Here is a 12950-nt window from a genome sequence, read left to right on the forward strand (position 1 = left end):
AGTGAAATTTAAACCCTTTTTAATGCTTGTTTCATGTGGAAACGTTTGAGTGTGTCAATGTCGACTAACTACGTGATAGCAAAAATATACCCAGTTCTTGAAACTGGGTTATATCACAACAAAATATATATACTATATAATATAAATATTGATCTTATGTAAATGATAGTTAAAACAAACAATTGTAATAAGCGGTTTTTAACTAATAAAGCATATTGTTAAATTAATGTTTATGTGAGTTGGCTGTTACTGTATCAACAAAACACGCGGTTTACCACCGAGTTTAAACAACGCGTTCTATACCGTACTTCCCAACCTATTGAAAAATTTGAAATCTTTTTGATGATACAGTAGTATCGTGTTGACAACACACTTGATCTTCATGGTGTGTTGATCACAATTAAACTTCATGGTTATGAGACAAACTGATAAGTTAATTTGATTCAATAGTTGTATTATATCCTTTAAATGTTGTTTTAATTTATTGCTTTATTAAAAACCGTGAAACGTGATAGATACGCTCAACTGGCTTTCACTCTTATGAAAACAATCCTAGTTTATTAAATTAGTGTCTGTCTTGTAATTGGAAAAATAATGACTAAAAAACTAATAATATAGTATTTTGAAATTTACTAAAACAAGAATCAATAACTCAAGTGCAACGAATGTTTTGACAAACATTTGATGCAGCCACCTCGGCACTACCAAATTTTGTGAATGGCGAAGGAAGTTCCTGAAAAATGGTTGTGTGTGCTAGAAATCCAGTACAGGACATCTGATGAAAATTTCTGAAAAGGCTATGATGCAAATAAACAATATGTTGTGTCAGCAAATTATAGTAGAGTTTAATCTGACACAACAATGAAACTTCATATTTTTTATGTCCCAATTTAAATACCGGTAATACTTGGTCTCATGGTCAGTTAATATAGGTTTCAAGTAAAGGACATATCACGTATTAAAAAAATAGCTTATTCCCTATATGGGAAATTCGCTAAAACTACGAATTGTTGGCCCATTCTACGTACGGGAACCGAGTATTCCATTAAAACGTGATTAAAACTGAATATAATTCAGAACAGCTAGTTTATAAAGACAGATTCTGGCAGTTTGAATGGGATAAATCATCTTGTAAACAAATGTCACGTGATCTCCCATTTTCTTTCATCCGATTATAGGCCTATACGATATGCATTTTATGTCCGATAATTTTACAATAAATCAACAATTGAGTCGATTTGAAAAGCCTTGAAGTTAAATTGGTTGCTGATTCACACACACACAGTTTTTAAGTACAGTAGCTACATATTACAAACCACCTTCCTTTGCATACAATCAATTACCTTAATTACCTAACCTACGTGGCCACTGAAACCCTAAGAGTATTCTGGCCTCCCATTCTCTAATTCTCTTTTATCCTCTGCCTCTTCCAAGTTTAGATCCCAGTCTGGAGATGTCTTTCATTACTTGGTCTTTCCACTTCATTCTTGGTCTTTCAAGTCTTCGTCTACCTTGTGGTGCTCCTTGGAATACACTTTAAAAAATGGATGTATCTTCTCTCCACCATGCATGGCCTACCCATCCGAGCCTTTTACTTTTGGTAAACCACCCCTATATCTGAGTGATTTTACGATACATTTCGCTTAGCTCTCTGTTATCTTAAACTGGTCCGTATATTTTCTCTGCACTCTATTCTCAAACCCAGAAATAAGGGTTTTCGATTCTTTGGTCAGTGCCCAAGTTTCTGAACCATACAGTACTACTGGAATAGTTATGGTAAGGTATGAATCGATTTTGGTTTCTACTGACACCCTGCAGCTTATCGGACAGTTTTTATAAACCTACTATACCGGTTGACATTTTTATTTCCAACCAAAATCAGGCTCTTTTTGACCCTGTTGGTTTACCCAAGGCAAATTACCCAAGGCAAAACTAATTGTAGCGCCCCTTTGCAATAAATATATATAACAGTGTCCATCGACTGGGAAAACTGGGAAATCCAGTAAGTTTTTTTAACCGGGAATTATGCGTGAATTTGTATTTCTACCTGGAATATTAAATTCACCTCGATCGCGCATGACGCAAGGGATGATCGGAATTTTGCCATGATCGCAGAAGGAGATGATCTTCACACGACCACAGAAGACGATATAACGATGTCTTCACTGCCGCGGGGGATGATCAGAATGTTACCGCGATCACTCAAGGCGATAACAATGTGCACACGACCACGGGTAAGGATCAAATTTTGACTCATTCACGACTCGCGGTAGATGATGGACGATGGTAATATACTCACGGCCGCGGATATGTTCATTTATTGCCGCGATCGTGGAAGACGATAATTATGTCTACACGACCGCGAGAAACAGTCAGATTATTTCCACGATCACGACAAAGTTCTGCAAAATTCGCGAGAAATAATTAACATTTTGCCGAAATCGCGGGAGACGATTACGATGTCTACACGGAGGGAATAGAAGTTTACCCCGATCGCATGCCAACTTCTGTTCTACGCAACTTTTGTTCAGTGAAGTTCTGTAAAGTTTTTAAAAAATCTGTGCTGTATGGAATAAATATACGGGAAAATGGTAATAGAGTGGACTACAAGTACTTTTAGCAAATTAATGTAACTAGGTATGCGACGTCATGTCTGCCAGTCTGCCAATTGAGTGGAGTGAGCATCAATGTAAACAAATAACCTTGTTTACAAATATATTTTTTTTTATAGAAAAATATTATAGATTACAACATAAAACATGAGTAAATGTTATTGATCAATAAACCTCATGATGTTTACCCATCGTTATAAGTTAACTACTAAAGTATTGCCATCTCCTTTTTCTTTACTTACCATTTGCTTCTCTTAGAATTTGTTGTTGACAGTTGCTTAACAGCTATTTTTAATGCTCATAAGTAAGTTTGGTGTATTGCATGGCATTTACTTATTGTTAGAACATATTTATAGAACAGATTGTTTACAAATAAAAAAAAAATAAAAAAAAGATGGAAGGATTTGTGATTTAATTTGAAGAAGATTGACATAACAATTTGTTCATTCACATTTATTAATTAGAAGTTTTGAAACTTCAAGATTGAAATTTTAAAAATAAAGAAAAAATATATGTAAATAAAGGAGATGACAAAATGATGGTTTCCATTACTTGCCAGATTTAAAAGCCACACACGTTTCTATAAAGGCCATTAAGGTTAAATTTTGTTACTAAAAGCTTTGGCGGATGTACCAAACCACCATTTTTCCCAATTTTTGTCAGCGCCCCGGCACCCAAAAAAACCCCAATTGCCTCGCGCCCTAGGTACCGGACGTGCCTTTCGGTAACCGGGCATATTTGGTAAATCGGCCCTGGCCAAAATTTTGGTATGCCAACATGACACATTCAAACATCATAAAAAAGAAATATCAACACGTAAACCACTTATATCTTAAACGGTTAAGCAATAGATTGATGAAAAATATTAAAATTTAATAATAAGATTTTCATGGCATAAAATGCAATATATACACACACACATTGCATTGTTACACTGATTGCGTTGAGGACAAATCTTGATTATACGCACGTGTTTGAGATATATAGTTCAAAATTACACATTTCCTGATAATGCAGATCCTTTACGGTAGGAAAAAACTAAATTTTAAAGTGAAATAGTTTGTAGGCAAACACTGACGAATGACGATCAATATTGTTGTAAACAAATAACTGTATATGTGTCCGTTAGCAACACAAAAAAATTATCATATTTTGATTAAATTTGGTAAAAACTTGTAAACCTACATTTACTCGAAGGAGTTTGCGAACCAGTATGATCGAGCTATGGGAACCGAGGGTTTATGGGGTGTTTAATGGGGTAAAAATTGGGGGTTCCCATTTTAGCCAAAAAACATATTTTACAATTTCTTTCCAAACCATTTTGAAGAATTAAAAAAAGAAATAATTTAGTACATTGAAGTGTTGTTGTATGCCTAACAATTACGGATATAATAAAAAAATTTTAAAATTCAAAATTCCCATTTGTATGTTATTCTTATGGAGAATAATTAAATTGTTTTAGTTTAATTGTTTATGGATATGTTTAAATCAAATTTGCCGTGTTTGTGTATTTTATAATTAAGCTATCACAACATTTAAACTAAAAACACATGTCATTACCTTCTCTGCACTAAATAAAAATATTGTTTTTTAAATAGGGAATGAATCTGGTAATTTTAAGGGGAAAACTTTAGCGGAGATCCAGCGATATAAATGGAAATTTGCTTAGCCTGCAGGTTTGCTACGGTAAGGGTATTTTGACAATATGGGATCATTGGGAAACAAATTATAATTGTAATTATAATTTTTTATCCATGTTTTGCCTCCTGGGTTGATAAAGAGTACCTACTAATAATAATAGGTTAAATACCTTATTTACGTCTATAATCCGTGGATTGAAGACGTAAATAAAATACGCCATGGATGGAAATACGCAATGTACCATGGCTTGAAGACGTAAATAAGGAATTTAATCTATTATTATTAGTACTGTAATTATAAATTATTATGCTTAGTGAGGAAAAAACTTCTCTCGGTTTTAAGGAGGTGGTATAACCTTCTTACCAATAAAGTATCTAAAATAAAGTTATGAGCTTTGTTGTAACCTGTTTATAACTTGTGTTCCAGATGAAGAAACAAAATGTGCGCACACTGTCTCTGGTTGTTTGTACCTTTACCTATCTGCTAGTAGGAGCAGCTGTCTTTGACTCTCTAGAGTCAGAGACAGAGCGTAAACGATGGGAGTTCTTACAGGGTAAGTACATATCAATCACAGCTACCATCATTCTAAAACGCAATCAACTTAGATAAACTATGAAATATGCTAGTCATCGAGAATTAAGTAAAATGTTGTAGGTAGTTTGCTTAATTGTTATGGATATATTTTGATTAGACTTAACAAATTTATTTATTTTATACTAAGCTATTAATATTTTACAAAGAAATACCCTTTATTAGTTTCCTTGTAGCAGCAAACCTAGGTACTCGTTAAACCTAATGTTATTTAAATAGATTTAATTGAAAATCAATTCAGACAAATGAATATTCGCTTAGCCGGCATGTTTGCTGCGGCGGGGGTATTTCCTTGTTATTTTGTTCAACCAACATATTTACTTAGCAACAAACCCCCAAGGTTAGATTTTTAAATGTTCAAATGAGTTGTGTAGCGAAATACGAATTGTCCTTAGGTATTGGCTGTCTGTCACCAATCACGTTTTTAGGGCTATAAGACCCTAATTCCAAAATTTTGTCAACGTTCTTCCGATGGATTTTGAGATATATATATATATTTTTTTTTTTTAGGGAGAGGTGGGAAAATGCATTTATGCACACAGGTGGCTAGCCTGTAGTGTGGGACTCCAACGGGCTTAAGGCCCAGAGACTACCCACTAAAAACCTCCTCCACTCTTCGGACACTAGCCTGGGAACACTTGTCGCACTTCATCAGAACTAGGCCGAGTTTGCCTACGCCCGAGGGGCTTACACCGTGTCTAGCCGTTTATTTCTTATAAAATCTAGACTATCATCCGATCTAGATCGTTCTTTTTAGCTTGATGGACATTCCGGACAAAGTGCGACCAACAGTCCCAGTTGTCCTCACCCTTCAGCAAGGTCTCACAAATCGATTCAATCGACAGCACCCCAAGATGTTAAATGGCCTCCTGGCGAAGCATATCCCATCGTGGACAGCGGAAAAAAGTGTGTTCCGCGTCGTCGGGAATGCATGGGCAGTAAATGCAGTCAGGTGAATTCGTTTTGGCCATCAAGTGCAGGTACGACTGAAAATAGCCGTGACCTGACAAGAACTGCGTGAGGTAATAGTCAACCTCACCGTGCCGCCGTTCCACCCACGGTTGGACCTGTCTGATGAGTCTGGCAGTCCAACGTCCTCGAGTCTCCCCTTCCCAGCTTTCTTGCCACATCTGAAAAGTGCGGGAGCGCTCTTCCGTTCTTGCAGCGTCCTTTCCGATGTAGCCTTGTCTCTGGTAGATTGCCTTCCTCTCCGCTGCCAAGAGTTTGACAGGGATAACTCCGGCAATCACCAAAACGGCCGGTTCGGACACCGTACGGTACGCGGAAGCGACCCTGAGTGCCGCCTGACGCTGCACTCATGCGAGCCTCAACCTGTACGCCTCCTTGTTAAGCGCGTCTGCCCACACCTCAGAGCCGTAGAGAAGCACAGACTGGACTGCAGACATCAATAGTCTTCTACGGCTGGACCGGGGACCACCGACATTGGCCATAAGCCTACTAAGAGCAGCGACACTCCTAGCAGCCTTGTCCGCCGTACGGAAGATCTGGTCCCTCCAGCTCAACTTGTTGTCCACCATGACACCGAGGTACTTGGCGGTTCGCGTGGTTTGGACAACTACGTTCCCAACGCGTAGCGGAACGATGGTTTCGATCAGTTTTTTCGTGAGGATGACGATCTCTGTCTTGCTCAGAGCGAGTGTCAGACCATGATCAGTCATCCAGGCATTTACAACGCGCATGACTTGGTTCAGTTTCAGTTGGGCTAGCTCAACGTTGCGTGCAGCAATGAGGGCTGCAACGTCATCGGCGTACCCAACTAAAACGGTCTCCTCTGGCATCTCAGATCTCAGAAGGCTGTCGTAGGCAGCGTTCCACAAATCTGGGCCGAGTATCGAACCTTGCACGGCACCGGAAGTAACATCCATCGTCCGCGAACCATCTTTAGTTTCGTAATTAAGAGTTCTGCAGCGCAGGTAGTCCTCGATCAGCCTCAACAGATATGCTGGTACGCGGAAGCTGTTCCTCAACGCGCTCAACATATCGACCCATCTCGCCGAGTTAAAAGCGTTCTTGACATCTAGCGTAACAAGAAGCACGACACGGCGAGAGTAATGATTGAAGCTCTCGGCACGCTCTACCGCTCTGTGTACCTCGGATATCGCGTCGATTGTTGACCGACCCTTTCTGAAGCCGTACTGACGAGGAGACAAATCTCCGGCAGCTTCCACGGCAGACGTCAGTCGGCAGCGGATCAGTTTCTCGAAAAGTTTTCCAGCCGCATCCAACATACAGAGGGGTCTGTAAGACGACGGCATATTCGGGTCACCTTTCCTCTTGCTGATTAGCACAAGCCTAGCCCTTTTCCAAGGAGTTGGGAAAACCCCTTTGCACAGGCATGTGTTGTACATTCTCAGCAGTAAGAGGGGGTTAACCGAGAATACCTTCTTGAGAGCCTCACTGGGAATACCATCAGGACCAGGTGCCTTTCTATTTTTCAGGGAGAGGACAGACGATTCCAGCTTTTTAATGCTAAAGAGTGGAATGTCCCCTACCTCGCCATAGTCGAAAAAAGGTCGCCGAGGATGAGACGGAAAAAGGGCGGTGACGATCCCGTCCATGGTGGTGCCCTCCATGACGGAAGGTGGTGATCGGGCGCCGAGTTTCTGGGTCACAACCTTGTAGCCCAGTCCCCAAGGATCAGAGTCGACATCTTCCTGAAGCCTCCTCCAACAGCTAACCTTGCTCCCGATGATAGCCCGACGGAGAGCTTTCCTCGCAGCCCTATAAGCCGCTGACTTAGCCTCGAAATCCGGGAATCTTCTGGCCCTCATAGCGGCACGTCTGGCTTTCGGACAAGCTTTCCGAAGGTTCGAGATCTCTAAGGTCCACCAGTACACAGCTTGCTTATCGCGACGGCGTCCCCTGCGTGGCATGGCCTGGTCACAAGCCGAGACAATCAGTTCCATCGTGGACGTTACCAATGCCTCGGCGTCAACAGGTGCAGCAGAATTCACCAGCGCTCCCCGTGAGATTACGTCAGTGAACTTCTCAACGTCCAGCTTGTCCGTATTCCATCGGCGTGGCCCAGATCGTGATACGGGCGCTTGATTATGGTGTTCATCCAGTATATCAAAAACGATGTACTGATGATCACTTGCCGTGAGGTCTTCGATGACTCTCCAGTTGGAGATCCGTGCTAGTAGTGATTCCGACAAGAAGGAGATATCGGGGATCGAACCTCTCATGCCGGGGCGCCGGAAAGTAGGCGTGTCGCCCTCGTTTAAGACGACAAGTCCAGCCCTGGCGGCAAAGTCCAGGATGTATTTCCCCCGGGAGTTTGTAGAGGTCATGCCCCACTCCACAGCCCTCGCATTAAAATCACCAGCAACAACGACATGCCCAACGGTACCGCGTACACTGTCTTCTAAGCGGTCAACCTTCAGACGGAATTCCCGAATTGGCTCGTTGGGGGTAAGGTAGACACTAAAAAGCGTGACGTCCCTACACCTGACCCAAACGAAGCCTCGGCCGCGTCCGTGATCTCGCACTGGTGCTTCGGTGCTGTTTCGAACCCAACAAGCGGCAGTTCCGAGAGAATCTGGGAACCAGAAGCGTGAGTCCCTGTCACGGTACTGCTCGCTGATCAGAAGGGTGTCCGCACCGATCTCTTGGACCAGCTGATCTAAAAGGGAGTCAGCCGTCCTGGACCTCTCAAGGTTACCCTGGAGAATCCTCACTTCCTAGACCTAGCCTTCTCAAGGTCGAGTGCAGCCTTGAAAACACTGCATCGCCCAGCCCCTGGGGTATGACCTAATGAATCGTCCTTATGGCCTTTCTCTGCGCAGAGAAAACAGCGCTCTGCTGCGGTACAGTTCTTCCTGTTGTGGCCCAAGCCGCCACACCTGAAACAATTCTTGGCTCGGTCGGGTCCCTTACAGTTTCGGGAAAAGTGACCAAACCCGAGGCAGCGAAAGCATCGCGGTACGACCACCCTCCGTCTGAGCCTGCAATTGACCCATCCAATTCTCAGGTGTGTGAGATTGAGCAGCTTGCTGGCATCTTGGTTTCGCATTTCAGCGATAGCTATGCGTTGCTCTCTGCGGTTGGGCTGCGTAAGCCATACTTTAAGGGAGTCGGCATTTTGGATATCAGGGATGGCCTTGTTGATCGCCTCCCTGACCTCAGCCTCCGTCGAAAGACCGTCAAGGTCCCGGATCTCCACAGAGGTTCTAGGCTCGAGTTCCCGAACGGTACCGTGGTCCCCCAGAGCCTCTCTGACCTTTGCAGCAAAAGCCACTCGGTCGCCAGATTTCCCCAGCTCGAGGAGGACTTTCCTGTTCTGGGTACATCTGATCGACTTAACGACTGTATCCGTCTCCTCTGGCTTGGCCTTAGACTTGAGTCGACCCAAGACTTCAGCAAAAGATCGCCCCCCTAAGGGGTTGATCAGGATTGCCTCAGCCCTTGGCTTTCTCGGCCTGGGTTTTTTTGAAACAGGGGGGGCCTGTCCACGAACCTCCCTCGCATATATAATGAGAATATAATGAGATATATATTACTGACAGACAAACAAACAAACATAGCTCTTATTAGACATGCAATAGGATTTGCAATTGTTTTCAAAACTCGTGATGAAGTATACTAACTTTTATTTATAATTAAGTGTTTATCTTGTTTGGTGCTCTATTGTATGTCACTAGAATGTAATACATTATTTAATGTCAATGTCTGAAAAGAGTTCAAACCCTGGTCTTGTTGTTATCTATTATTGGTTTGTGATTAGAAGCCACCATTATATCATATGTATACACCTCTTTTCTAGATTTACGGGATAAACTGTTGACAAAATATAATATAACTCAAGAAGACTACAAGATGATTGAAATTGTCATAATAGAGAACAAACCGCACAAAGCTGGTCCTCAATGGAAGTTTGCAGGGGCATTCTACTTTGCCACGGTGGTGCTTGCAATGATAGGTACGTGTGCCATTGTAAAAATAATAAATTTTGTCAACTATATTCAAGCTTTTTGTCCCTACAAAACCAATGTAATGAAAGTCGGTATTTTTAACCAAGTATGAATGAAAATGAGTTAGGACGAGTGACACGATCTTGTAGTCTTGTTACTGACTGTTAATTATTGCTTAAGCTGTTCGTTAGTATATTGTTAACTTATTTTCATGACCTTAAATAGTGAACTAGTTTAGAGAAATGCAATTAAATATCAGTGTTTTGTGATAAAATAAGAAATCAAACTGAATTTTCTCATGTTTTGAAGTACCTATATATAGGTATATATTTTTTATCGTTTAATTTCATTGGAATTCATGTGTTAGATTTACTAACAGAGTTCAAAGAATTTCATAAAATATTTTGTCAGAAATAAACAGTACCGCAATAGTATATTTCATAACCAGATTAGAAAGTGAGACATTACATATTTGAGACCATGCTTGAAGTGCGAGATTTATCGAGAAATGGTCGAGAATTCGTATAGACCCACTTTCACTCGTGTTTTGAACGTTACTTTTCGCTACACTACAAAGAATAATTATTTTCTTCTTTACAAAAACTCATAGAATGTGTTAGGTTATGCCTTCAATTTAAGTTAATGTTTACTTTAGTTGTTGAAAATGGAGACAGTTGATAATTAATAACAAATATTTGTTTGTTTACGTCGGCAAAATCCAAAAAAGATAGTTAACATTACTTCCGGATAGTAAACATTCTTTTGCCGTAGTAAACAATGTAATGATAGATTTTCTCAGGTGATAAACATGCAACGAAAACATATTTCACAGGTGTGTAGCGAAATAGTTATTTTTCATAGATAAACCCAACAAAAATATGTTGCTGAACATCGTTTTTCAAACAATGGTTGGAAATGTTCTTATTCTGAACTTGGAACTATAATTCTCACCTCTTGGCAATCTCTTTGAATGGCCAACCGATAGATAGAAGTATCAGTATGTGTTGCACTGTATGTAAAAAATTTAGTTTACAAAATTACTTAAATTCCCTCTTTCAAGTTAAAATGTAGCTTGCTACCTAGTACTTGTTAATATTGGTATTAACTTGCTGAACTTCTCTGTTCCATACCTCTCACAAGCGCAAAAACATACAATATACCAATAACACTGTTTGGACCTAGGTGGTACTAAAACAAAATATTTCTACCAACACTAAACCATGAAAATGATTACAAACCCTATACATAGCCTACAGTATACTTTATCTATATACTAACACATTTATTTATTTAACTATTGATTTGCTATTGATGGTTACTTAAAAGAACAAGAACAACATTGGACTTAAAAAGCTGCCAGAGTATTAAAATAAAATATGACTATGTCCTTTAAGCTTGTGGTTGCATATATTGGCTCTATTCATGGAAAAATCTGCTCAATTGGTCAAACAGTTTTCACTATTGACATACTCCAAACATTCATATCTATAATATTAGTTCCTTCCATCCAAGACAAAGACATTAACTTTTGATCAGTAATGCACTAAAATTACGAACGTGCTAATCCATTTATCCCAGAAATTTCTTTGGGGGAAAACAAGCACAATTTTTGTTTATAATGATTTTGGAAAAAATTAAGTCAATAAGTTGATAAATTATGCACTTAAAAAATTAAATTGCCCTATTCGCACCACAACACAGATTTTTTATTGAATTAAGAACATGAACATAACTTTAAACAATCCTAATTTGATAGTTCTCATTACAGCTTGTTGCTGCTTAGTTCAAATTAGCTGTTGTCATACATTCATACAAAAAAATAATAGCAATTCACCCTGTTGGTAAATCTTGTAGCTTTATAACTCCATAGGGTTTTTTTTTCTAATAGCAACCCAGCAGACGCACAGGCAGCACTTGCCTATGTCTGCTGATTTTCTTATTATAAATCAATTAAGTAATGCAGAAATTTTCCTTTTATTTGTATCTTAGTTTATATTTTATAGGCTAATTATGTATTTTAAAAGTGTGTACTTTGTTCATGCTGTTTAGTATATGGAAAATAAACATATATTATTTCATTTCATAATGCTACTAGTAGAGTACCCGTTCCTCGTAGATCGTACGAGGTTGGCGTATAAGTATAAAATGATTATTGTAGTTATTCTCGTGCTTTGCGTTTGCAATGGGAGAGGATAAGGTTTGGGAAAATGTGGTTCTTTATATTTACCGTATGCTATAGTATTACACATCTACCATAGCCATACTGTTCTACTGCACCTTAACAATAGAAAAAAGTAAATAATCAAACGTTCGCACAGTACCAGAATTGATTTATTAAATTAAAAAAATAAATATAACTGATATATTTATATTATTCAAATTAGCTATGTCATCATAATTGCAATAAACGGTATCAGAATTCTGACACATACTTTCTCCCATAAGTTTGTCAACAACCTTTATCATGTGTAAGCGGTGAGATTAAATATACGGAAATGGGATTTGTACAATTTTCTTCAGAATTTAAAGGACTATAACATACTAAATTCTTATCAAAATCGTTCGAGCCAATTAATTTTGGAAAAATCTGATTTTCCGTTATTTTATGGGGTTTTTATGGGAAAATAACATAATTTACAATAACTTTTGAACCGTAATTTTTACAGAGATGGGATTTGTACCATTTTGTTCAGGATACAAAGGACTATAACATACTAAATTTTTATCAAAATCGTTCGGGCCGTTTTTGAGAAAATCCTATTTTTCCGGTTTTTTATGGGTTTTTATGGGAAAATCCCCATTAAAAATCAAAATTGATAAAAAATAAAAAAAAAACTATCAAAATTGTAAGGACCATAACATACTATGTTAAATCAAAACAGGATTTTTTGTCCAAAATCCTATTTTTTGTTATTTATGGGGTTTTATGGGAAAATAACATAATTTAACATAACTTTTGAACCGTAATTTTTACAGAAATGGCATTTGTACCATTTTGTTCAGAATTTAAAGGGCTACAACATACTAAATATTTATCAAAATCGTTTGGGCCATTTTTGAGAAAATCCGATTTTTCCGGTTTTTTATGGGTTTTTATGGGAAAATCCCCATTAAAAATAAAAATTTCAAAAAAATGAAAAAAACGCCTGGAGATACCATGGATGAACCTACATAC

The 12950-nt window shown here is 38.9% G+C and overlaps 1 protein-coding gene across 1 annotated transcript in view; it reads left to right on the forward strand.

The window, feature by feature from the left end:
* The window catches only part of LOC128985677 (two pore potassium channel protein sup-9), a 33155-nt gene that overhangs the window by 4329 nt on the left and 15876 nt on the right, over positions 1 to 12950 (forward strand). The window contains exons 2-3 of the mRNA XM_054405448.1: positions 4680 to 4806; positions 9628 to 9783. Of these exons, the coding sequence (XP_054261423.1) occupies positions 4680 to 4806; positions 9628 to 9783 (283 nt within the window). The remainder of the gene's footprint in view (positions 1 to 4679; positions 4807 to 9627; positions 9784 to 12950) is intronic.

The sequence above is a fragment of the Macrosteles quadrilineatus genome, unplaced genomic scaffold (assembly GCF_028750875.1).
Source record: "Macrosteles quadrilineatus isolate MER2022 unplaced genomic scaffold, UCM_ALF_1.0 Scaffold_2__2_contigs__length_208266976, whole genome shotgun sequence".
Classification (NCBI taxonomy): domain Eukaryota; kingdom Metazoa; phylum Arthropoda; class Insecta; order Hemiptera; family Cicadellidae; genus Macrosteles; species Macrosteles quadrilineatus.